The following is a 25,394-nucleotide window of genomic DNA, read 5'->3' on the forward strand; positions in this document are numbered from 1 at the left end:
ATTGACAAATAGGCAGGTGTCAGAGCTGAACGTGGCAGAGTTAAAGATGTTAACCTTTGCACTGGGTGTGACAAGGATGGACAGGATTAGGGATAAATATATGAGTGTCAGCCCAGGTTGGAAGGTTTGGAGACAAAGCCAGAGAGGCAAGATTACGTTGGTTTGGACATGTGCTGAGGAGGGATGCAGTGTATATTGGCAGAAGATGCTAAGGATGAAGCTGCCAGGTAACAGGAAAAGACAAAGGCCTAAGATAAGGTTTATGGATGTGGTGAGGGAGGACATGCAGGTGGTTGGTGTGACAGAGCAAGATGCAGAGGACAGGAAGAAATGGAAACAGTTGATCAGCTGTGGCGATCCCTAATGGGAGCAGCTGAAAGAAGAACCATGTATAAAGACTTAAAGTAACAAAGCACATATGCAATCTGTATAATTTGTGAATTACGTACGTGTGTGTGTGTGTGTGTGTGTATATACATATACATATATATATATATATATATATATATATATATATATATATATATATATATATATATATATATATATATATAAAAACTGGATTCACTTTAAAAGCTCGAATTCCCAAAATCTCGAACTTCATATGGTCGAGACCAAAAGATCGAGTTTTGGAAACTCAAACTTCTTAAATGAAACCCCAAAAAAAAAAAGTCAAACATCGCTTTTGCAGGGGGGCTTTGCCCCCCTGCACCCCCCCCATGGGGGCTGTGCCCCCCACTTAAGTATACCAACTCCGAGATCGCGCTACAGTGGGGAAAAGGGAAATCTCCCATATTGCGCTGTATGCGGAAGCGCAAAACGGGAGATTTCCCACTTCCTGTCAACACCGCAGAAAAGATAAAAACATTATGTACACACAGAGCGTACAAGAAGCCTTGCCTCTGTGTGCATGTAATGTTTTAAGGTAAGTAAAGTGTTATTTTTTAAAACTTTACATATTCGATTTACTGAAATGTCGATCATATGGTCTCGACCATATGACATTCGAGATTTCAGTAATTCGATTATGTAAAGTGCTTCCATATAAACCATATACCAATAATAGCATATATTTAAACACTACTCAGAAATTGATATAACTGTTAACTTTGTTAAATCAGTCAATTTTAAATTCATAATTCCTCTGCTGTTTGGGTTAGTACACTGGCCATAGAAATCTTCTCATTAATTCCTGAGGGTTGTATAGCATCAAGTAGAACCTGCCAGTGGACATCTTTAAACTCAAGATAAGCTGACCAGTTTCTTTCCCTAGTGTTATGGTCTGCCTTTTCCAGTAATCAAAAAAAATGTTTTAATTTTTTACAATCCTTGGAACATTTATTTAGTGTATTTGGGTAGTCTTTCTGTATCACATAACTGTGTTGATAAATTATGTCCCTTATATTCTTCTCCATTGTGCCTAATAATAGGCTGAGCACGACAAACATGGCCACTTATACTGCTCCCCTCATGCTGCAGTCATAGCTCCCTCTCCTCAAATTTCTGTGATAATTTGCCAGTAGCATATTTGTTGTTTCATTAATGTGTCTATGTTGACTACAGGTACAGTATTTCCTCATTCCTCTGTTAGGTCCTTCTATAAATCCTCCTTTTTGTCCTCCTCAAATATACTGTTAGAGTTCCTGCCTTTTTTAGACACTCTGGGACTATCAAGTAATTTTTTGGTAAGGTTAAAAACTCTAAAACCCCTTTCCAATTTCTTTCTAAAATAGATCTAACCACAGAGTTGTTAACATAAGTTAAAATCATAACTTTGCTGGGATTAACTTCTTCTGTAACTTGAGTTGTGATTATGCAGTATTGCCAGATATGCCAGTAGAAGTCGGGCAGTGCATGTGTATGTAACACATGCCAGCATAGCTAGCTGGAGTTTTGTAAAGAATTATATGTCATTTGTATATCAGACTGATTGGTACAGGTGTTTGTATTGAAAATGTATTTGTAAAGTTGTTTGTATTAAAAAAATGTACCAACAGTGGGTCCTGCTGAACAGAAAAGAAATACACCCGTATATCAGACTTTATTGTAACTGCTGAAATGAATGTATTGTAACAGAGAATACTGGAAGAGAAGAGGTTAATCACGGTCCAGCTAACTTTGAAAAATAGTCTGAAATTAAGTTACCTGGATTAGCCCATACCACCGATCTCATCTTACAGTTCTGATTGCAGCCAAAGACAAAATATTTGTGAAAACCAGGACTAGAAATCCTACTGTATTGTCTTTAGGGGTGAGTTAATTGCTACCCTGGAAGGATGGAAGTTTTTGAAATGGTTTTATAGCTTCTAGATCAGGGGTGTCCAACCTTTTCAGTTGCAAGGGCCGCATTGAGTCAACAAAATGGTCTGGGGGCAAACGGCAAGTGAGGACCAAAAAAAAAAAAAAAAAGTCTCACAAACTGAAGAGCAAAAAAAAAAAAAAAAAAGAAAAAGTCTCTAATGACGCGTTGTAAACTAAAGAGCAATAAATAAATTAATAAATGCATAATTTTTGCCCTAAAATTCAATATCTCATTCTAATTATTAAAAAAACAGTTAAATCTAACATCTTAGTTTAACATCAAAGTTTTATTTGTAAAAAAAATTAACAGGTACGAACCTTTCAATTTGTATGAGATCATACCTGTGATTTTGCTTGTTTCCTAAAGATGTCCGTGTCTTCCATCATCTTAATATAAATTCCACCAAGGACCTCTATGGAGAGCATTCTGTTTGCAGTATTCATAAATGTTTGTTTGTGTCTTTCAGCTTTTCCTGGTTAGGGGTCACCCACAGCGGAACTCCGCTAATGATTGGCAGTAGATTTTTACATGCTGGCTTGCCTGGCCTAACGCACAACCTTTAACGAAGGAATGCCCATTCACGCATGTCGCCACACGGAAGACGCTCTAACTGAGAATCGAACAGGCAACGTCTAACTAACATGCAAAAATACTACAGAAAAGTCATCTTATCTAATATGCAGATGGCTTATGCATCATTTTATCATATGTGAACAACCTCAAAATCATCACTAAGCTTCAGGATGACTTAAAGTGCTGCACTGAGTACACGGGTTTACACTTGCTCCATTCCCACCTGCCTATCTGCATCATGACTATCTCAAGTATGTCTGTTTGAGTTATTACTGTGCACCTTGAGAGACTAGTTCAAATCACTTTATTACCTCCCACTATTACATGATTGCAATATCAGATTCCAGGTTAGACTGACTTAAACGTATGCAGCCTCTGATGCCATGTAACAAATGCTTCATGCTTAATGACAATCACTTTCTTTTATCATTTACTGATACTACCTGTGAGCAGTAAAAATACTTGCTAAATTTGAAGTCTGACCTCATACTCTTCTAAATATTAATGCTGTTTGAGACCCTGCAAAAGCTTAGTATCAACCTATGAACCTTATATGCTGTCAGCCAGTATAAACCTGAAACACCACCATTCTAGACCTGGAGATAAGTAACATAAAACACAGGTGCCTAGCTATGGGAAAAAAAACTATGTTTTTAAAAACAGAACAACCGCCACCTCCCCCCACACCCATTAATGGTTGATCAGTATCTGAAAGTGAACAGGGCAACCTACTTAAAGTGAAAACACAAACTGGACACTCTTTTACATTTAGTCATCCCCTAACAACATTCTTACTTGTTGTACAGAACAATTATTCCAGATACAGGGCACTATTCCCAATTACCACGAGGAGGCTCAAAAGGCAAATGATACCCTTGACTATTAAATGAGATAATATCATTCATTGGGTAGAGAAACTAAGCACTGGAGAGAGGAAGAAATCTCATGACAATCAACCAAATATATATAGAACAAAAAGACAGTCAGAATAGCAACTATTTCAACCAAAGTAACCTATCTTAGGGAAAAACAACTAACACCACCAAGTCTGCTCTCTTGGAAAAAATAAAACAATTAATTTGGAAGGCCATGGGCACTAGAATTAATAGTTAATGATTCAGGAGCCATCATGTAATTAGCCGGATTTGTAAAAAAATACAGAAAATTTCTGCTGTCAACACAACAAATAATAGTAAACCAACTACCTTATGTACAAAACTCCATTCAGCAGTAAATAAACCCCATTCAGCCTAACTTATATCGTTTGGCTGCTATTACCCTTCCCTTTCAATTTAAAGAAAAAAAATAGTAGCAAAGTGCACTTTGAAACTCTTACAAGAATAATATTCAAGAACAAGGACAACATTCTGCAAACTCCATTCAGCTTTCCAGAGAATGGCTGCTTCATTGATAGTAAGACCATTGCCACTTAGTCAAACAACGTTTTGCTGCAGAAATATTTCTGACCCATTTAAGATCACTTTAATACTGTCTCTATAGCTTAGCTTACCTTTTACTGCTGTAGAATAGATGTTGTAGTCAGTGTGTAAAATAAATAATAAATCCACTTTCTTCACCGCGATCTCACTCCTTCCTTCACCGCAAATGAAAAAAACGACCGAACGGTGTTTTGGCGCATACGCATACCAGCTGAAAGACGCTGGCAAGAAAAAAACGTGAAAAAAGTAATTTTGCACATGTGCAGAATAGCTGAAGGACGCGGACGTGAAAACACACGGAAAAAAGTTAAATTTCAATTTAAGGGTCGCGGGCCGCATGGAAGAGCTCTGGGGGCCGCGGGTTGGACACTCCTGTTCTAGATGCTGTAACACATCTTAGCAAAACTCTAATTGCTTGCTACTGAGATTTGTCTGCATACATCAACTGGACATAAGCTGATTTAAGTATATTTCTTGCATTTTATTGTGGTTGTTATAACTTGGACTGATTCCTCAGATCTAGCTCTGTTGAAACTGTCTTGTGTGTGTGTCTGAAGCTCTGCACTAGTTGTTAAACTGCTCTGAAATTCCTTTAAGTGTTAATTAGCTTGGGGGTTTTCTGATAACATTAAAACCTGTGTTGGTTACATCTCTGGTAATCATTTTAAGTAGAGTTGCTTGCTACTGAGATTTGTCTGCATACATCAACTGGACATAAGCTGATTTAAGTATATTTCTTGTATTTTATTGTGGTTGTTATAACTTGGACTGATTCCTCAGATCTAGCTCTGTTGAAACTGTCTTCCCACCCTCCCTGTTCTTGGATGTAGTTTAAATTTGGTGGCTTTTGCAGTGCCCACCCCACTGTAGATTTGATCTAGGACACTCCCCCAGTCCCATCTCTTTACCGCATTCTGTCTAATAAACCCTTTCTGCACTTGCTTTTAGTCCTTTTTAATTTAATTACATTTTTTTCATACTGTGTGTGGACTAATATTGCTACATACTCAAGTTTGCCAGCTTGCACTGCATGTGAATTGTTTTTATAGCATTTACTGTCTGTTTTTTTTCCTTGTCTCTGTGTAAAAAAAAAAAAATCTCTTGTTTTCCTGCCTTACTGAACTAGAGTAGTCCAGTTTCAGAGTTGCTGATCCCTGGGCTTTGTTTTTAGTTCCTGTTACTGATCCATTGCCTTATTAGGAAGGAGGGAAGTGTCTTTGCTTACCAGTGGGAGTGGGAAGCACTGAGCGGCCTTTTTGTCCGATTTGGTGAAGTTTCAGCCAGAAACTAGTAGTCCATTGGTTGTTTTGGGCCAATTCCTAGCTCCTTTCAGCCCCCTGCTATAAAACACGCTAAACGCGCGTTTTCCAGCTTGTACCAACTCAGCACAGATCCTCGTGGTGGCCTGCAATGTGATCCAAGCAGCAGAGAGCTAAAAGAGTGACTTTCTACCAGATATAAGTATTTTTTGTGGCTTTCCCACTGTTATTAAGCTAGCGACTGCATTTCGCCTGTTTTACTGCTACTTTAAGTGATTTCTGCATTTTACACTGTTTATTGCACTTTAAGTTACTAATTGTTGCAAATTGTTTCTGTAGGCTACACACTAAAGTGCGCTAGCCGATTTAAAGCATTTATAGCATTTACTGTCTGTTTTTCTCCTTGTCTCTGTAAAAAAACAAAAAAAAACAAAAAAAATCTCTTGTTTTCCCGCCTTACTGAACTAGAGTAGTCCAGTTTCAGAGTTGCTGATCCCTGGGCTTTGTTTATAGTTCCTGTTACTGATCCATTGCCTTATTAGGAGGGAGGGAAGTTTCTTTGCTTACCAGTGGGAGTGGGAAGCACTGAGCGGCTTTTTCAGCCAGAAACTAGTAGTCCATTGGTCGTTTTGGGCCAATTCCTAGCTCCTTTCAGCCCCCTGCTATAAAACACGCTAAACGCGCGTTTTCCAGCTTGTACCAACTCAGCACAGATCCTCGTGGTGGCCTGCAGAGTGATCCAAGCAGCAGAGAGCTAAAAGAGTGACTTTCTACCAGATATAAGTATTTTTTGTGGCTTTCCCACAGTTATTAAGCTAGCGACTGCATTTCGCCTGTTTTACTGCTACTTTAAGTGATTTCTGCATTTTACACTGTTTATTGCACTTTAAGTTACTAATTGTTGCAAATTGTTTCTGTAGGCTACACACTAAAGTGCGCTAGCCGATTTACAGCATTTATAGCATTTACTGTCTGTTTTTTTCCTTGTCTCTGTAATAAAACAAAAAAATCTCTTGTTTTCCCGCCTTACTGAACTAGAGTAGTCCAGTTTCAGAGTTGCTGATCCCTGGGCTTTGTTTTTAGTTCCTGTTACTGATCCATTGCCTTATTAGGAAGGAGCTTACCAGTGGGAGTGGGAAGCACTGAGCGGCCTTTTTGTCTGATTTGGTGAAGTTTCAGCCAGAAACTAGTAGTCCATTGGTCGTTTTGGGCCAATTCCTAGCTCCCTTCAGCCCCCTGCTATAAAACACGCTAAACGCGCGTAAGCTCGATTTAGCGCGGAGTTACTACTGTTGCACACAAGAGCAGCGGCGGTTAAACAAGGTTAAACTATTTGGGCCATCTAAATTCCACTCTTCCAATTTTCTCTTAGAACTACCTTCCTCGAGCTGTACTGCTGATCTAACCAGCATATCCTATAACTGAAAAGTTCATCTCTACTTGATTCCCAAGTAGACTATTCTCTATCTGTAAAGCCTAGCACTTACTCCTACAGTACTTGCACCTTGATAAAGCACTCTTATTATAGATAGTACCCCACCAGCCTAAAACCCACTTCCCCCGGAGTCCTTTGAAAGTCTCTTTATCTACTACTTCTAGTATGTCGAGGGCTCAGTTGCTAGTGTCCTCTCCAGCTCAACTGGTGAACCTGGGAATATTGAGGCAATGTTACAATTGCCTCATGTACACAGACAATCCTCTCCTTCTCCCACAAAACACAAATACATGCGAGAGATGCAACTATACGGCCAAACTGGAGGCTGAGCTCTCTCAACATAGGACTGGCAAGACCAGACAGGAGGAGAAGGTAACCACACACAATACATACCCAGTCACACATGGTACCATCACAACTTCAAATCATACACATACTCACACAAAGACATACTCGGAGGCTCTGATCAAAAATTTACCAAAACAGCAGAGGCCACCAAAGCAGACACCCAAACAACTACCACCTCACGACCCAACACATGCAACACATAGACCACACAGTCAGAGTGTCAAACAGTCACAGCCCTTAAGGCCAAACAAAATGCCAGACACACTTGTCATTGGTGATTCCATAGTCAGACACACTGACGTCCCACTCACCAGACTGAGTAAAGAGAAGGTCACAGTAAGCTGCCTGTCGGGCGCTAGAATCCGCCACATAACGCAAGCACTCAGGTCTCTCAACAGCAGGTACAAGTACGACTCAGTCATTGTCCACAGTCATTGTCCACGCTGGTGTCAACGACCTGAGACATACTTCCTTGGACTACATGAAAAGGGACATCGAGGAGCTCTCTGATTATGTAGCCCAGGCAGGTATGACCCTGACCTTGAGCAGTATCCTACCTTCACCTAGAATAATGCCACAATACAGTGATAAGATGATCAGCTTTAATAATTGGTTTAAATTCTGGTGTCATTCAAAGGGGATCCAATGTCTGTCTGCCTGGGATGACATGCTGGACAAGCCACGCTGCTTCGCGAGGGACGGCTTGCACCTGTCACCCCTGGGCTTCCGGATATTGGCAAAGGCTCTTGCCACCCCCATAGTGCCTTTTTTAGGCAAGGCTCAAATTCTAAACCTACCACCCTAGAACACCAAAAAGGAAAAAAACTAAGGGTAATGCTGCTCAATGCCAGAAGTCTCAATCTCAAGATGCACGCACTCGAGGCCCTTCTCAATATGGAGAACATCGATGTCTGTGCTGTGACAGAAACCTGGTTCAAGGCTCCTGAGAGCACCCCAGCACTAACAGGTTTCACCTCATATCACGCGTTCCGGCCCCAAAATCCGGACAACACCAAGAAAGGAGGGGGGGTATCCATATTCATAAAGGACACCCACACCTCAAGGTTGGTGGCAACGCACGATGCATCGGAGACCATCCAGGTGCAATTAACCATAGGCAAGACTGCTCTGCAATTTGTAGCATGTTACAGGCCACCCTCTCAAACTCAGGAACCTCACATGGCCTTCCTGAAAACATTGGAGGGGATAAATGCATCTCCAAACACCATCATACTAGGTGACTTCAACTACCCTAATATAGACTGGGAACACTACTCAAGCCCGAACACTCTAACCCAAAGATTCCTGGAGTGCATAAACTCAAATGCCATGGAACAACTAGTCACCATCCCCACAAGAGGAGAAAACATACTTGATCTCATCATCACGAACATGGGATCAAAATGTTCAACACCGAAGTATACCCCTCACTGGTGAGATCAGATCATAAACTAATCTCGCTGGAGGTCCTCATCCCGCCCCACCTGAAACAAAAAGACCACAGTAAAAACTTCTCAAAAGCCGATTTCACACTTCTAAAACTAGTGTGGTCTCCTTTAAGGCCCCTGAGCCAGTGGTAAACATTACTCAAACCGCTGAATCACTTACAAATGCCTTCTACCAGCACCTACAGGACTGCATGGATCAGGCAATCCCAAACAAAACTAAGACTCTCTGTACCAAAGGCAAGCGCCCAGTCTGGTGGACCCCAGCCATAAACAAGCTCTACAAGAAAAGGAGGAAGCTACTACAAGATAGAGCAAAATCCTTGAAAGGTAAGACACCTTTGATCATTATAAGTAAAAAACTAAGAGCTCTCATAAAATCATCCAAGGCAAATTTTGAGAGAAAAATCGCCAAGGACTCTAAAGAGAATCATAAGGCCTTCTTTAGCTATGTTAGAAACCTAGGAGGAAACTCCCAGATATGCTCAGAATTAGTTCAAAATGATGTCAAAATTACTGAACCTACACACATTGCCAACATACTGGCTGACAGGTTCAGTGCAAACTCCCCCAAAAGGAGAGATATCTATTCCAGAGGATTGTAGCCCCCCAAACATCTCCAACGCCCAGGTGAGAACTGCCCTCAATAAGGCAAAAATCACAGCATCCATGGGACCGGATGGTGTCCCCGGCTGTGTGCTTCACGAACTCAACGAGGAATTAAACCCACAGTTAGGACAGCTGTTTAATCTTAGCCTCACCTCAGGATACGTACCCAAGGAGTGGCGCACGGCGACTGTGGTCCCACTTCATAAGGGCGGTGCCTCCACAGACCCTGGAAATTACCACCCCATTAGCTTGACAAGCCTTATCTGCAAAGCCATGGAGAGGATCATAATGGAACTCATAAATAAAGACATAGGGAACTTGCAGACTTTGGATCCAAACCAGTTTGGCTTTGTCAAAGGCAGATCCTGCCTCTTAAACTTGGTTGACTTTTTCGAGACTGTCACCAAGGCCATTGATGAGGAAAGGCAGTCCATACAGCCTACCTCGACCTGGCAAAGGCCTTGACACAATACCCCACTCAGGTATCATCGAAAAACTCATCAGCTTGAATGTAAACCCATACATCACAAGATGGGTTGCAAACTGGCTAAGTGACAGAACCCACAGGGTCAGAGTTGCTTGAGCCATGTCAGACTCAAAGCCTGTCACAAGTGGTGTCCCACAGGGCTCAGTCCTGGGTCCACTCTTGTTCGGCATCTACTTTTCTGAAGTACAAGCAAACACAGGAAGGTTATGGCTGACAAAGTTTGCAGATGACTGCAAACTGGGCGCCATAGTCGAAAACACATCTGACACAGATATCCTCCAGAAGGGCCTCACAGAAACGGATAACTGGTGCCAGAGCCATGGCCTGAAGTTAAACGCCAAAAAATGCATAGTTATACCCTTCGGGAAAAACAAGGTTACCCCTAGCTACCATATAGGTGGCAATCCACTGAGCACAGAAAAAGTCATCAGGGATCTGGGGACCCAGGTTGACAGTAGCCTTCGCTTTGACACTCATGTTGCTAAAGTAGTTAGGAAAACCTTCTATATCGCCCACCTGATCATGAAGGGATTCCCATCTAGATCAAGGGAGGTCATCGTCCCCTGTACTCATCACTCATTAGACCTATGATTGAGTACAATGCCCGTTCGAATGTATCTGACCAGACACCTGCTGCAGCTTGAAAGGCCCCAAAAGTTCCTCACCAAAAGGATAAAGGGTCTCAAAATATGTCTTATGCTGCCCGACTGAAAGAACTCCAGCTCTATTCAGTCTCATACCGCTTGCTCAGAGGTGACCTGTGCCTGACATATAAGGCCATGTCAAACCCAGATTTGATGAATATGCTTCACCTCAAAAAATCTAGATCCCTCAGAACCACAAGGGCGGGAGACTTAAACCTTGACACGGTTATAAATAGAACGTGCTGGAGGGACAGATTCATCACCCAGAGACTCCCTATGCTGTGGAACAAAATCCCGGTACGTGTGAGGCAGAGCACCTCTCTGGCCTTGTTCAAGAGGAATCTTGACCAATGGATGAGAGATTGCAGATATACCCCAGGGATTACTTCAGTGTCACTGCTTGACAGAGGCACAGCAAAATGATAGGCATAGTTTTTATTCAAACTAAAGGGGTGGCGAAAGCCACATAACTATGGGCTGGGCTTATAAATGCCCTTGGGCAGATAGCCTAGTATGAACCTATGAACCTATGTATATGTATTAGGACGTATATGTGCTAGATTCTGGTTCAATTTATAGTAAAAGGGGTAGTGTGAGAGCCAGAACTCAGATTATCAAATGTGTGTGATGTCATTCTGTAAGCCATCAGAAATGATGCTTTAATACTAGATGAGACACAAGTCTCAGGGCACTCCGTTTTAGAACTGACAAGACAACTCACCCACCTCATCTTGCCTTGTTTTATTATGTAAGTAGGAAACAGTAATTTTTTAGATCAGTCAGGAAATTGTAGTGAGATTAGTTAAGTACTGTTTTTCTATATTTGTGTGAATCTTTCCATCTGTTTTAATATTTCCTGTGATTGAAACTCTGGTGTTTATTGTAAATATATATTTAGTGTTTTCATGTTCTTTTATTATTTATTATTAAAATATTTAAACTTTCCATTGTGGCTTGTCTTTTAGAGAATATTTCAACCTTTGTTGATACTTGTATTTATTTGGTGACACTGTGGACACTCCTGAAAGCCTTGCTGCATTTGTCAAGTACTATATGTATTAGTATTAATTTTACTCAGTGTAACTGGGTACCCTAGTAAGAGCTTTAGAGTAGCTGGCTTTGGAGTGTTCTAGCGGCAGTATCTACCTTATTGTCTGAGCAGAGCCGGTAAATTTGTGCAGCCTTTCCCAGTTAGGTAGGTGTCTGAGCGCGCGCGCATGTGTCTGTGAAAATCAAATCTCAAGTGTGTGTGTCAGCTACTTGGAGCAAGAACACACAGCACTGGTTTTACAGAGAGGGTGGGAGAGGACTTGGCTTGGAACACTGCTGAAGACTCAACTCTACAGCTGTGTCAGTGGAGAGTCTTATTTGGGACCTGGAGAGAGAGAGAGGGAAACCCAGCCCCAGGACTGTGTGTTTTCAAGAGAAATGGTGCTTGGTGCAGAGAGCTGCATCTGGAAATACTGGGTGTGTCTATTTTTGTTCAAAGTGAACGTCCCTCACCAGTATCAGTGGTGAGATTTGAGACTTCTTGATTACTGGTCCAGAGGAGGGACGTCACAGTAGTATTTAATGATCCAGGGTGGCATAAAAGAAGAGAGTAGTGAATATGCCTGTTTAGTAGTAATAGTTTTAACAACTCTTCTAATAACCATTTGGGGTATTTTCTCTGTGCAAATATATCTTTTAACTTGCCTAATTTGTTAGTAAACATAAAATCATCAGTAACCAGTAGAGAGAGTCTTATTTGTCATTTCACTGTTTTTTTCCAATATGGGTAGTGACTGTCATAATGAAGAACACAATTAGAGTTTGTGGGCTCTCTATAAATTCTAAATTCTAACTTTACTGTCTTGTTTTTGTACAGTTTCATATCCAAATAATGACAACTGTTAGGTTCCATTTGGTGTGTAAAAATCAGAAAAGAGGTGGCTGAATTAATATAATCCATATTTCTTGATCGCGCAGTGGTAGCATTGTCCCCTCATAGCAAGAGGTTCTCCGGTTTGATTCTTGGCTGGAGTGCCTTCTGTGCGGAGTCTGCTTGTCCTCCCTGCATTCATGTGGATTTCCTCCCACATTATAAAAACATGCATCTGGAGCGTTTCTCTTTGGGCTGCCACTGAAAATTGGCTTTGTTCCAAGTCAGACTTTCCTGGTAAACAAATGTTAAATAAATAAAAAAGAGGTATTTTTCCTGGGTCTGTTTTTAACCGTTGAATAACATTTGCATCAATTGGCTAAATATCAAACCCTATCCATCAAACATTCATTTTTTTCTAGGGAAAGTAACTAGTTAGGTAACACTTACCCATCTCACACAAAGCAATATTTCAAACATACCCAGGTGGGGGGCGGCCCTCCCCTAACTACATATAGGAACTCTGAGACTGCACTACGGTGGGGAAAAGGGCAGACAGGCAAGTGCTGGCCAACTATTTACTTTCTTCGCTGAAATTGGCATAATGGTTAAAGTGTCTGCCTTACAAACAAAAGATGCAGGGTTTGATTCTGACATGGGGTAATTGGCTAGGCTTAAAATGGCCCTCAAGGGAACTTAGCCTAGTACTAATCTATGAACCTATGAATGTTCACTGAATGAACATTCAATGGATAGGGTTCAGTGTTTAGCCATTCAATGCAAATGTTATTCAATGGTTAAACATAAACCCATTTTTCCCACATCATCTCATTAAATTAATATATCATTCAGATATCTATAATATTTATGACTAGATACCCAGAGGCATAAAAAAAAATTCCCTTCCCACCACCATAAAACTATATTGGCAAAAACTGAGGCTGAACAAGCACCCATTGCTACATCTGCTGTCTGTTTGAACAGCAGACAGTTGTTTTTTAATACCATGTTCATTATTGCAGTTGACACCTTAATTGAGTTTTATGTAAAATTTCTTCCATCAGTTAAGGCTTCAGTAAAACACTCCATACCTTCATTGTGAGGAATAAACAAAAATAGGTCTTTATTTTATTTTTATTTTACATTTGTTGACCGAGATAGTCTGACTGGTTTACATGTCCATTTTCAGCGGAGGCCTGGGGAGAAAAGCTCCAAACTTACAAACAGATAAAGACCAGCAAGTTACAGTATATGCAGAAACGTATTGTATTAACATACATAGTTCGTTTCACATTTCAAGCCTATGAATACAGTTTATATTCAGAAATATATACAAATGTTACAGTTTCTCTTATCAGACCTATAGGTGCAGCTTATATACAGAGTATCTGCAAAGTTGTTACGATTTCTCTTTTCACACCTTTTAGTGTAAGAGGTTAGTCGCTGTGAATAAAGAAATTGCAGGGATATGGAAGTAGATGAGGCTTTAGTCAGAGTTCGAGCAAGGACATAACCAGTGAGTATTAAAATACCGGTTTATATTTTTCTTTTTTTGAACTGATTAAAGGAGGCGTTCAGAGTAAGGTCAGATGGGAGCGAATTCCAGGTTTTGCCTACTAAATTTGCAAACAAAGATTCTCCAGATAGGTTGTTAGCTTTAACAGATTGAACCAAACGTTTTGTAGTGGAACAAAGTGGCCTAGCATTTTTGTAGGGATGGATAATGTTTTTAAGGGTGGATGTTTTATCTGGATGGTTAATAACCTTGAATGCTACAGTAAGTTGATTACATTGAATTAGCCTGGGGAGTTCTAGCCATCCTAAGAGGTTTAGGTTTTGATAGTGGTGTGTCCTGTAGGGAGTTCTTGTGGCAAATCTGGCAATTTGATTGTAGCAGCTAGAGAGTTTGCTGAGATCAGTTTTGTTCAAGTTAGAGTATTGGCGAGGCATAGGGTAGAGTTGAAAGCAGATGAGTATGGGCAATGGCAGTCCTAGCTAGAGGGGTGAGAAAAGTTTGTTTTTGCATAGGGAGCCAAGTTTATTAATGGTTTTAATAGTTTGGTTTACGTGCATATCATATTTGAGGTTTTTTATTATAACACCCAGGGTATCTGGTGAGATTATGTTCCCATTGTTAGATGTTATAGTAAAAGAAGGTTGAGAGGATTTGCGAGTAGGGGAGAAGAGCAATAGCTTTGTTTTATTAGGGTTTAATATCAGGTGTTGATTAGAGATCCAGTTTTTCATTGAATTAAAGGTTTTCCTGGGTTAAACTAAGGAGATCTGTAGGGGTAGAGGCTGAGCAAATCAGGGTGGAGTCATTGGCATATTGTATACAAGTTGCATCTGGGATTACAGTGTGGAGGTCACTGATAAAGAGGGAGAAAAGAGGACCTAATATAAAGCCTTGAGGGACACCAAGGATAACTGGGAGAAGGGAAGTTTGTCTGCCAAAGGACAGCCTGCTATCTTCCACTAAAATAAGATTGAAACCATTCTATGGCATGTTTGTTTAAGGATATTTTATTTAGGGTAAGTAAGAGTAGCTGGTGGTTAACCATGTCATAGGGCTTGGAAAGATCTAGAAACCAGGCAGAAGATAGTTTGTTGTTGTTAAGGTTGGAATTTATGACATTAGAAAAGGAGAGGAGGGCTGAGGTGGTACTGTGCTGTGGTCTAAATCCATACTGGGAGTTGGCCAGAAGATTATGTTGAGTAAGGTAGTGTAGGAGTTGTTTATGGATACACTTTTCCATAATTTTAGCCAGAGGGGAAAGGATAGCTGTTGGTCTGTAGTTTGACAGCTCAATGGAGCTGCCTCCTTTGTGGAGTGGTATGACATGTCTTTTTTCCAGATAGAGGGGATAGAGACTTCAGTTATGGTTCGGTTAATCAAAAGAGACACAGGGTATGCTTATAACATCAGCAGCTTTTTGCAGGTAGTCTGCAGGGAGAAGGTCAGCTGAAAGGGTAGTTGGTTTGAGTTTTTTAATTAGGGCTCTAATGAGTGGTCAGAACTTTTTGGAAGCTAAAGGAGAGAATGTCACTGGGTTTAGGGTTTCGGCATTAGGACAAGTGGGTTTAAGTTTGCTAGCAAGGGCCTGGATGTTTTCTGTAAAGAAACTGTTGAAGGTGTTGGCAATGGACTCTAGCGATTTTTGGGTTGGGGCTGAGGTGGTTAGATTTGTGGATTGCCCTGGGTGGAGGAGTTTAATACCTGCCTCAAACTTCTGTGGCTTGTGTCTTTAACATCTATAATTAAAAAAAACAGATGTCCTCCTTGCATTCGCAATTCCCCAAACTTCTCAAAAGATACCAGGAGTCTATTAAAACATGAAGTTTCCTAATAAAAAAGTCTTTCAACATCGTATCAACATATTTTGCTAAGGGCTGCGTTTTGGATTCCCCTTGCGGCCACAGTAAGCCTCGTGGTTGGCTTTATTAATGACCTGCGAGTTTTCGGTATATGTGACCACATGTTTGTCGCTCTCAGCCTTTTATATAGGTAAGAGGTCAAAGAATTTATCAATACACTTGTGCAATAAAGAAAAAAAAAGCCATTAAAATGCACTGGGTAAACATTCCAGGCATTGTAAAATTTTTAAAAAAATAAATTTTTTGTGTATTGGAAATGGTAGACCATAACACCAGGGGAGGAAATTGGTCAGCTTATTTGGGTTTAGAGACGTCCACTGGCAGATTCTAGTTGATGCTACACAACCCCCAGGAATTAATGAGAAGATTTCTATGGTAGTGTATTTACCCCCTAGGGCAGAGAAATTACGAACCATTGGCTATAATTATTTAACAAAGTTAACAGTTGTATAAATTTTTTTGAGATTGATTGAATAGGTCTTAAATGTATGCTGCTATCGGTATGCTGTATAATATATATATAGTAAACAAATTATACAGATTGTATATGTTTTGTTAATTTCTTTATATGAGGTTATGGAGAAATAGTTGGGTTTTATGTCTTATACTAAATGTTTTTTTTTTTTTTAAGTCAGATATGATGAACTTTGCTTGTGATGGGCAACACTGTCGTTGGATGTATGAAGTTATTTAAACGTTATGTCACCATTGTGATTTTGATCTGATGACGTTCCATTTTAATAAAGAAGAAATTAAAGTGCTCATTTTTCAAACAGTATCCTGGACTTTTTCTGGATTTAGATTATTTTTTGTTGGTGTTTCTATTGTTACTTGTGGAACTGAGTTGTGTGTGTGGAATTTCTTCTCTCTGGAAAGACTTGACTTAGTGGACCCAGCAAGTGGAGCTCAACAAGAACAGGCCTGTGATGTTCCTGAGGAGAAGTTAAACCCTTAATGCAGATGCCTTAGGGTTTGATTGGGGGAACATTGGAGCAGCTGAACGAGAATTGTGATGTGCAAGAGCATCACCCTGATGGAGATGGTTGATTTGCATCTGGCTATAACTGGTGGTGGACCACATGACAGTAGTACAGTATATGTAAGCAGATATGGAGGCATTCACTCTTATCAGATGTTAAAGCTGACTCTGGTAACAAGAGCTACCTTTTCAGTTAGGCTTGCACTTCCAGGTTTTTGTCTTCCCCTCGGCCTGCAGAGTGCTGGCAGATAGATTGAGCAGCCAGAATCAACAGCCATAATTGTAAACTTCTTCTTTCGGCTTTTCCTGGTTAGGGGTCGCCACAGCTCAACTCTGGTCCGCTAATGATTGGCAGTAGATTTTTACAGTGCTGAGGTGCCAGCCCAACCTTCAATGAAGGCACGCCCATTCACGCATGTCTTTCGAACGCCACTCTAGATCCCCAAATTTTCTTATGCAGGGAAGTGTTCTACCGGAGATAGGACTCTCTTTATCAAATAAAAGCTGTCAGCTATACAGAGAGTATGTTTTGGGCTTTTATGTGGGGGAAAGCATAAACAGTGAATGCTTTTATCTTTTTATGACAGGAAGGCCTGTTGTATGCCTCCATCTATTACCAAGGTTACCTCTGAAAGGTCTGGATGGATGGGGTCAGTGATCTACTGGTAGCATCTATCTGGTCCAGACAGTTGCGGATTTACCACTGACACAATGTGAGGTTGTTGACAGGTCAATCACACTTACCATTGATGATGAAAGAGCAAACTAATGTGTAGTTCTGTTCTCACACCAGATGCATGGATTAATTTTTCCAAAACTGATACTGTAGTACAACATTCAGGGATATCTACTTTTGCTGTCCTTTGGATGAGATGTTAAACTATTGTACCAGCAGCCTGAGTCAGTGGTAGCTCAGGAGAATGCAAATGTATCACTTACCAGAAAGAGTGGGGTGCCTTATTAAAAACATAGAGGATTATGAGCAGGTTGTCAGTAATAACCTGCATATTATGTATTTGAGATATGTTTACCAACAAATTCATCGCTTGAGCAAAGCACACATAATTAAATGTTCTGATTGGAGACCCATTCATAATTCTTTGTGCAGGTTTTAAAGCTGTAGAGCACTTGGAGAACTCTGTTAGAAAGACAGTGTAACATAGTCTGATACGTTTGCACTCACCTTACCATTACTGTCAACTGTTTGGATTTTTGCAGACTGTCCACATTTTTGTCTTGTATGTCTCTTCCTCATGAAATCCATGATTTTGGAAAAATTACTGAGGATTGAATTCACAAAATTGGGCTATATTTGAGTTTCATACTTTGTATCCTTCAGAAAATGCAGGCAACCACACATCCTATATGCTAGCTACTTTCTAAGTTTATAAGATGAAGTAAGGGGTACATTACTGGTATGAACAGCAGGGTACATTACTGGTATGAACAGCAGGAAGAAACAAATCTGTTTTTATTCTGTTGCTATCTTTGCTGGTCAGTACTGGCAGATTTAACTGCCTAACATGAAAGCCGGCCTTAACAAGTTAAGCGGGGGTGCTTAACATTTGTTAAGGTCAGGTCTTAAGTAGTATTAGTGCTTAACTGATGTCTTTTTCTGAATATTGGTATGTAGTCACCTTGATCCATGTACTAGATACTTTTTGCATAACAGTATTTTGCACTTGCATTCAAAATATATGTTATCTTTTTATTTCGCTCACCCTTTTTTTTATACCCAAATCATCTTTGCCACAGCCACATTCAAATCCTATTTCTTGTTATGTAAGGCTTCTCTGTATCTTGCTTTTCACATATACCATTTTTCCATTGCTTCAATTTATTTCACTATTCAGCCCACCTCATATTCTCAGTACAAGTCAAATTCAACTTATTTTTTCTGTCCCTCATTTATTCCATGTTGTTGTAGCTTTCCATACCTTTTTTGCCAGATCATCAAGTAATAAAAAAAAAAATCAATCCTTTCTTCTTCTCCACAAACATGACACTTACTTTCTTTCCTGTTGCCATTAATATAGCCGTAGTACTTTCACAGGCAATTTATTTAACAATTGACCCCCATAAAAAAATCATTCTATTCCCTTGCATATTCCAAACTTCCCTTTCTTCACCTCTTACCACATCTCTCTCTTTCACCCTATGTGTAGATCACCAATACTTTCCATCACTTGCTCATACCAGTGTATTCTTTCTTCTAGTGAAGAGTCCATACTGGTTTTCCATAATTAACATTTTTGTAATGTAGACATGCATCACCTTCAACAGATTACTTGTTTTCTTATTTCTCATGTTTTCTTATCTCACTCTCCCATTTTTACCTTCCTAAAATCCCAGTAGGTACATAAGAAATCTAGATGTAATACTTGTTTTATTAACCCTAATTACACACTGCTTTATTATACAGCATCCCTATCATACAGTATCCCTATGTTTGTCAGATTCAGACGACCTCCATATTGCAATTCCAAAACAATTTCAGTAACTTATTTTCTGTTACAGCAAGAAACATAAATATTCACCCTAAATAAAGTAATTTAATAATATTACTGAGTGTGGTGCTGCGGTAGCGTTGTTGCCTCAAAGTTAGACGTTGCACGTTCGATTCTCAGAGCGTCTTCCGTGTGTCGACATGCGTGAATGGGTGTTTCTTCATTGAAGGTTGTGCATTAGGCCCGGCAAGACAGCACGTAAAAATCTAATGCCAATCATTAGCGGACCGGAGTTCCGCTGTGGCGACCCCTAACCGGGAAAAGCCGAAACTCAGTTTTTTACTGAGTGAATGAAATAATTTTCTTTCAAAAAAGTCAGCTTAAGAAGTGGTCAGTATTTGTACTGTTTGTCTTATTTATTTGCATTTGTTACCCATGATAGTCTTACTGATCATAGTAGCACCTTTTCAGCAGGGAGAAGTGCTCCATAGTAAACGATTATACAGTAAAACATGTATTCTTGTAAAAACTGGTTCCATACAAGGCAAGCCAAAAATGTACAAAACATATAGTATGTGTTCTTATTCAAAAGTAGTTTATGTACAGGGCATTGCAGAAGGCATGAAGCTATTTAAGCAAATGCTAGATAAGATGATGCATGTTAAAACACCATAGTACTAGAGGTGGGTATTTTCTTAACTTCCCCTCCCATTGCTTATTAATTTCCATACCTCCAAATTCTACCCATATTATTTTACTACTCTTTGCAAAATAACTGCTACATGATTACACTTTGAACCCCATAACGTCTGCATTTTTTTTATGCAAAGCTAGCCCAGGATACCTCAAAAGTGTTTCTGCTACCCCCAACCACCTCTTTTCTCCATAGTCTGGTAATTAAAATTGTTAAAGCGTCTGCATACCCTAGAAATAATGGTGCATCTACTATCTTTATACTTCACCCTTTTAAGTTTGTTTTGTTTATTTATTGACATTTGATTACTGGGAAAATCCGACTGGCTAGAAGACCATTTTCACAGGAGGCCCAGGGAGAAAAGCTCCAATTATTACAGAACATTTTAAGAACAATAATTTTACTATCGTCAAATATAAAAAAAAAAAATCTGCGGTTTAAATTAACAAATTAGACATAATATAAAAACATTGGTTAAGAATCGATACAAGATATGACGATCATTTAATAATTTTAGACAGTTTGTAGAGAAATTAAAGGTAAGTTAGTCTAATACAGTGCAAATAGGAATTGCAATATAAAGTGAGGGGGAAAACAAGCTTATGGTATATTTAGAGAGAGGGTCAGGGAAGAAGATTGGATAGTAGTAAGGAAGTAAGTGAAGAAGGGAGAGTAAGGAGGTATTAAGAATGAAAAGGTACTTGTTCACATATAGGGATATAGCTTTTTCCTAGTTTTGAGCAAGAACAGAGCCAGATTTTAGCATGGTTTTAAAAGATGGGAGGGTATAGACCTGAAGGATACAAGTAAGGAGTTACATGCCTTAATCCAAAGAAAATGCCCAGGCCATGAGATTCTGGACAGTTCAAAATACGTTTAATAGCAGGCAACACAGTAAAGTAAGACCATAAAACGTTGACAAACTCTCACAAGCGTTTTTCGGCACTCAGTACATGACTTCATCAGATGCGGAACTGGAAGATCCTCCTGCGATATGATTGGTTGAGGCTGGTCCTGCTGCATTGATGGTGGACCTTGTGAGAATGATGACTCCTCTGTAAAGAAAGCTTGGAAATACTGCTGGTTCACAACGTCTGAAACACATAGAACTAACAAGCCTCTCCAGGCCTGGGTATTTTCTTTGGATTATTTGTGAATTCCATGCCTTAGCAACTTTGTTACAAGTACAGATAATGTCCAGCGGATTTGCTAGGTTTGGAGACGGACAGGAGTTTTTGGTCAGTGGATTGCAATGGCCAAATGGGAACATAGTTGTGTAGAATATTTTTTAGTGCTGGTAAGGCAGATGGATGGTGGATAATTTTATAGGTGGTAAGAAATTGTATATATGCTAGTTGATGTGGCAGTTCTAACCAATTCAGGCTTTTCAGTGCTATACAGTGGTGAGTTCTGAAAGGGGTATGTGCTGCCTGTTTAGCAACTTTGTCATAGCATTGTTTAAGTTTTAATTTTTGTGAAGCCTGGAGGTTAGTGAGGATGGGACCGCTATGAAGACGAATGGGGAGGAGATAAGTAGTGGCAAGTGTAGTTTTAGTTGCGTCGGTGAGACTTTTTGGCTCTGTAAAGCACACTTAGTTTTTGATGAGTGTTTTTTTTTTTTTTATGCAGTTTTGTATACATAGGTTAAGTTTACAATTATCATCCACTATCACCCCTAACAGGTTGCTATGAGAAGTGACTTAAATGATTGTATTAGCAAGAGAGAGAGGACTTTAAATTGGATTCTTATTACGTTGTTGAATCCTTGAAACTTCGAACCTGAGAACATCGAACTCAGGTGTTCAAAGTTTCAAGAATTCGAACGTAAAAAAATATAAAACCTAAAACCTACCTGTTGCAAGCAGGCGGACAAGCAACCCCCACACACCCCCCGCTCTTTAAATATACCAACTCTGAGATCGCAATACAGTGCGGAAAGGGAAAATTTCCCTGTACCGCACTGTAGTGTGATCTCGGACGTGATATATTTAAAGAGCGGGGGGGGGGGGTGTTAGGGGACTTGGGCCCCTTGCTTGCAATACTTTTTTAATAACCGTTATCTAAGTTCTGACACTTCGAACATAAGGGTTCGACCTTATGGTGTTTGAAGTGTCAGAACTTCAATAGCATAATAGGAACACCTTTTAAATTGATTTTTTATTGGAATGGGACTTGGGGGGGGGGGGTGTAGTAGTTTGGTCTTTTTAGAGTTGAGCATAAGTTGAGTTATGAAGCCATTTTATCAGTTGCTGTTAAAGCTTAGTGAGTAATTTTTTGGAGGTGTACCATGCAGTCAGATGTGCAAAGCAAGTTATACTGCATAAATTGTCTAAACAAACAGAACTTACCTTGTAGGGCAGTCTTGCCACACATTCTTTAGACATTCTCTCTTCACTACTGATACTTTCACCCACTTGATTCTACGTAGATCTTGTTAAAATTGAACCATCTTTCTCCCAGTGTTTTCTGACATCTTTTGTCATATTTTGCATTTTCAAAAGCTTTCATATCATCAAACTTTAAAAATGTTAGCCCCACTTCTTTACACTTTTTAACCCTTTACAAAATGATTATTAACATTTCATTTACATAATTATTTGTGATCGCATAAACTTGCCTCTAGCAACACATATCCCATAACTATTTCAAATTTCTTTTGTAATATTTTCATTATTTTATAAAAATCCACATTATTGGGTACCATTTTTCAAGGGGCGATTACTTTTTTTTTTTTTTTTTCCCCATAAACGTTTATCCTCATCCTTTAAACATTACTTAAATCATTCTTACCTCAAAAACTGTTTCTTCCTCTTGCATACTATAATCCATCTAATCTAGGTGCACTCTTTACATTTCTTTCTTTTATCACTACATTTAGTTCAAGCATTGCCCCTCTAACATCTGTTTCTACTTTTCCTAGTTTTAACATTCCACTTTATTTCCATTTTCTTATTTTTCTCATCATATATTTTTTTACTTGTCAGCAAGACTTGATAATTCCTCAGGCTACTCATTCCTTTTAATCACTGACGCAGTTAATTGAATTCTTGTATGTGGCATCCCAGACAGGAATTCTGTTATCACCACTGGGCTAGCCTGTCATACAAGTCACTTTATTGTTATGTGAGTGCTGCTGTTACATTCAGAGTAAATACACAAGTCACAAATAATGTATATTATTTGGTCTAGTCTGTGCATTATTGATATGTTCTGCTTTAACCTAATGTGTACTGATATAAAATCGCCAGTTAGTAGTTTCTACTAGTGTGTCATTTTCTTTAAGATGGCCTAGAGTGATCTCTTGATTATTTTTTGTTACCCTTTTGTGAAGTCCTGAAGTATATATATTTTTGCTTCTTTTTAGCAAAATTTAATAAATTTTCTACGAAAGATGATGGTTCCAGTTTTAAGGCAGCTCTTTTGTCTGGACCACCCGGTGTGGGTAAAACAACAACAGCCGTTCTTGTATGCCAGGTAAGCTACAGTATGCCGTGTGAAATGGAAGAATTTGTACACAGTGTAAATGTATTAAATCTTTGCAACAGAAAATCAGCCTTGTATTACTAAACATGCAAAAAGTTTTGTTGGCCATTGAAGAGAAATGAGAGAGACCTTTGCTGGATGTTTTATACAAGTGAAATTACATTTCTTCAAACTAGCAAGGTAATAAGAAAACAATACTGGAAACTTCTGAACATGGTGCGGGTAAGCATTTTGAAGAAATGAAAACAAGTGAGGAGTTTGAATGGAGGATGTTGAAGTCAGCGGATCTATGCAGAAGATTTGTTGCAGAAACAGTACACCTTTTAGTAATAAGGGAAAAATTGCCATTGGCTAGAAGGGATTCTATAACAATGGGTATTGACACCTATTGGTATGAAAGATTTAATTCTGACACCGTTATGACACGTCTACATGGAATTGTGTGTGTGTATGTATATATGTGTGTATATATATATATATATATGTATATAATATATACATACACACACACGCACATATATATATATATATATATATATATATATATATATACACATATACATATACATATATATACATATACATATATATATATATATATATATATATATATATATATATATATATATATATATATATATACATATACATATATACATATATATATATATATATATATATATATATATATATATATATATATATATATATATATACATATATATATACATATATACATATATCTATATATGGAAAGGTTCACCTAGACTCTGCTACAGTTTGCTGTGAGGGAAAGGTTAGTTTGCTTTTTATTTGCTGTATTTTGTATTACTTTATTTCCTTTTTCTATTTTGTATACTGTGATTTGTTTTCTTTACACTGTGTTTTATATGTATTCTGCTTTTAACTGCATATTAAAACTTGAAAAGAGACCACAGCTCTGTCTCTTATGAGTCAGAAATTTTTCCCTGCCTCCCACGTAGTTACTGTTGTGTTCTTAAACACCACTGTCTTTCTAGTTGCCTTCCCCTTATATTAATTTGACCATATATCTCATTTCTTCTGCTTTTACTGGCTTGTATGAGTAAGCACAAAGTTATCATTTTGTGACATCACTCCAACTATTTAAATTTATTGGCCCGCCTACTGTATTCTGTAGTACCAGAATACAAAAGTGACCACCCCCTTTCAATCTATCTTGCTGTTTTAAAAAGTAGTGACCCCACTAAAACTTAACATTTTAGGCAGGTAAAACTTAAGTTACGTGCTTTCACATCTAGCTCCTCTAGTGCACAGTGCAGTGTTTAGGATAAACCATTTTTTTCATCTTAACTTTAAGCATCTATTGCAAGACCACCAGTTATTGGAGAGCCCACATTCTGCCTCTGAACAGTCATCTTGGGATTAGTGCTTCTGTTTTCTCTTGGTGAGAGAAGGAGTGCAGTTACATTATTTCCTAGAGACTGCTGAACACCAGAAAGCTTAACAACTGCTTTATAGGTGACATCTTGGAATCTGTGCTCATTTTCTGACCATGGTGAGAGTCTGAGCAGAGTGCATTGAATCCTGTCTCTTTCTGTTTGTAGAGTGAGTGTTTGTGCTTAACGTACCTGATTGGTCTGGTTGCTGTTAGAGGCATCTACCAGAAAAAGGCTACAAGCCTGCAGAGATACTTGCATCATCTGGGACAAGGCTGTGGATCACCAAATATGCCGTGGCCTGCTTCTGTTCTTGGGATTGGTGCTAACATTTTGCTTCTGGTGAGAGACGAAGCAAAGGAATATTAGATCCCAACAGAGTGAAGCTGTGCTGAGACCAGCATTAGTAGTAGCCATTCATGCGACTCTCCTCTTTTCATCATTCTTGATGAGTTTATTCTTTATTTTTAAGTAAGTACTGCTTGATTTCTTTCTAACTTCAGAATGCCTGCAAAAATGCTTCATCCTTAAATTTTCAGGGTCTATGTATTAGGTTCCCCTCAAGTGTTTGATTGTGTATGTACAAACACACACAT

The 25,394-nt window shown here is 39.1% G+C and overlaps 1 protein-coding gene across 1 annotated transcript in view; it reads left to right on the forward strand.

The window, feature by feature from the left end:
- RFC1 (replication factor C subunit 1) overlaps positions 1-25,394 on the forward strand; it is a 1,497,679-nt gene that overhangs the window by 918,110 nt on the left and 554,175 nt on the right. The window contains exon 12 of the mRNA XM_044063570.1: positions 23,262-23,371. Within this exon, the coding sequence (XP_043919505.1) occupies positions 23,262-23,371 (110 nt within the window). The remainder of the gene's footprint in view (positions 1-23,261; positions 23,372-25,394) is intronic.

This window comes from Protopterus annectens, chromosome 2.part1, assembly GCF_019279795.1.
Source record: "Protopterus annectens isolate FY-2018-M chromosome 2.part1, PAN1.0, whole genome shotgun sequence".
Taxonomy (NCBI): domain Eukaryota; kingdom Metazoa; phylum Chordata; order Ceratodontiformes; family Protopteridae; genus Protopterus; species Protopterus annectens.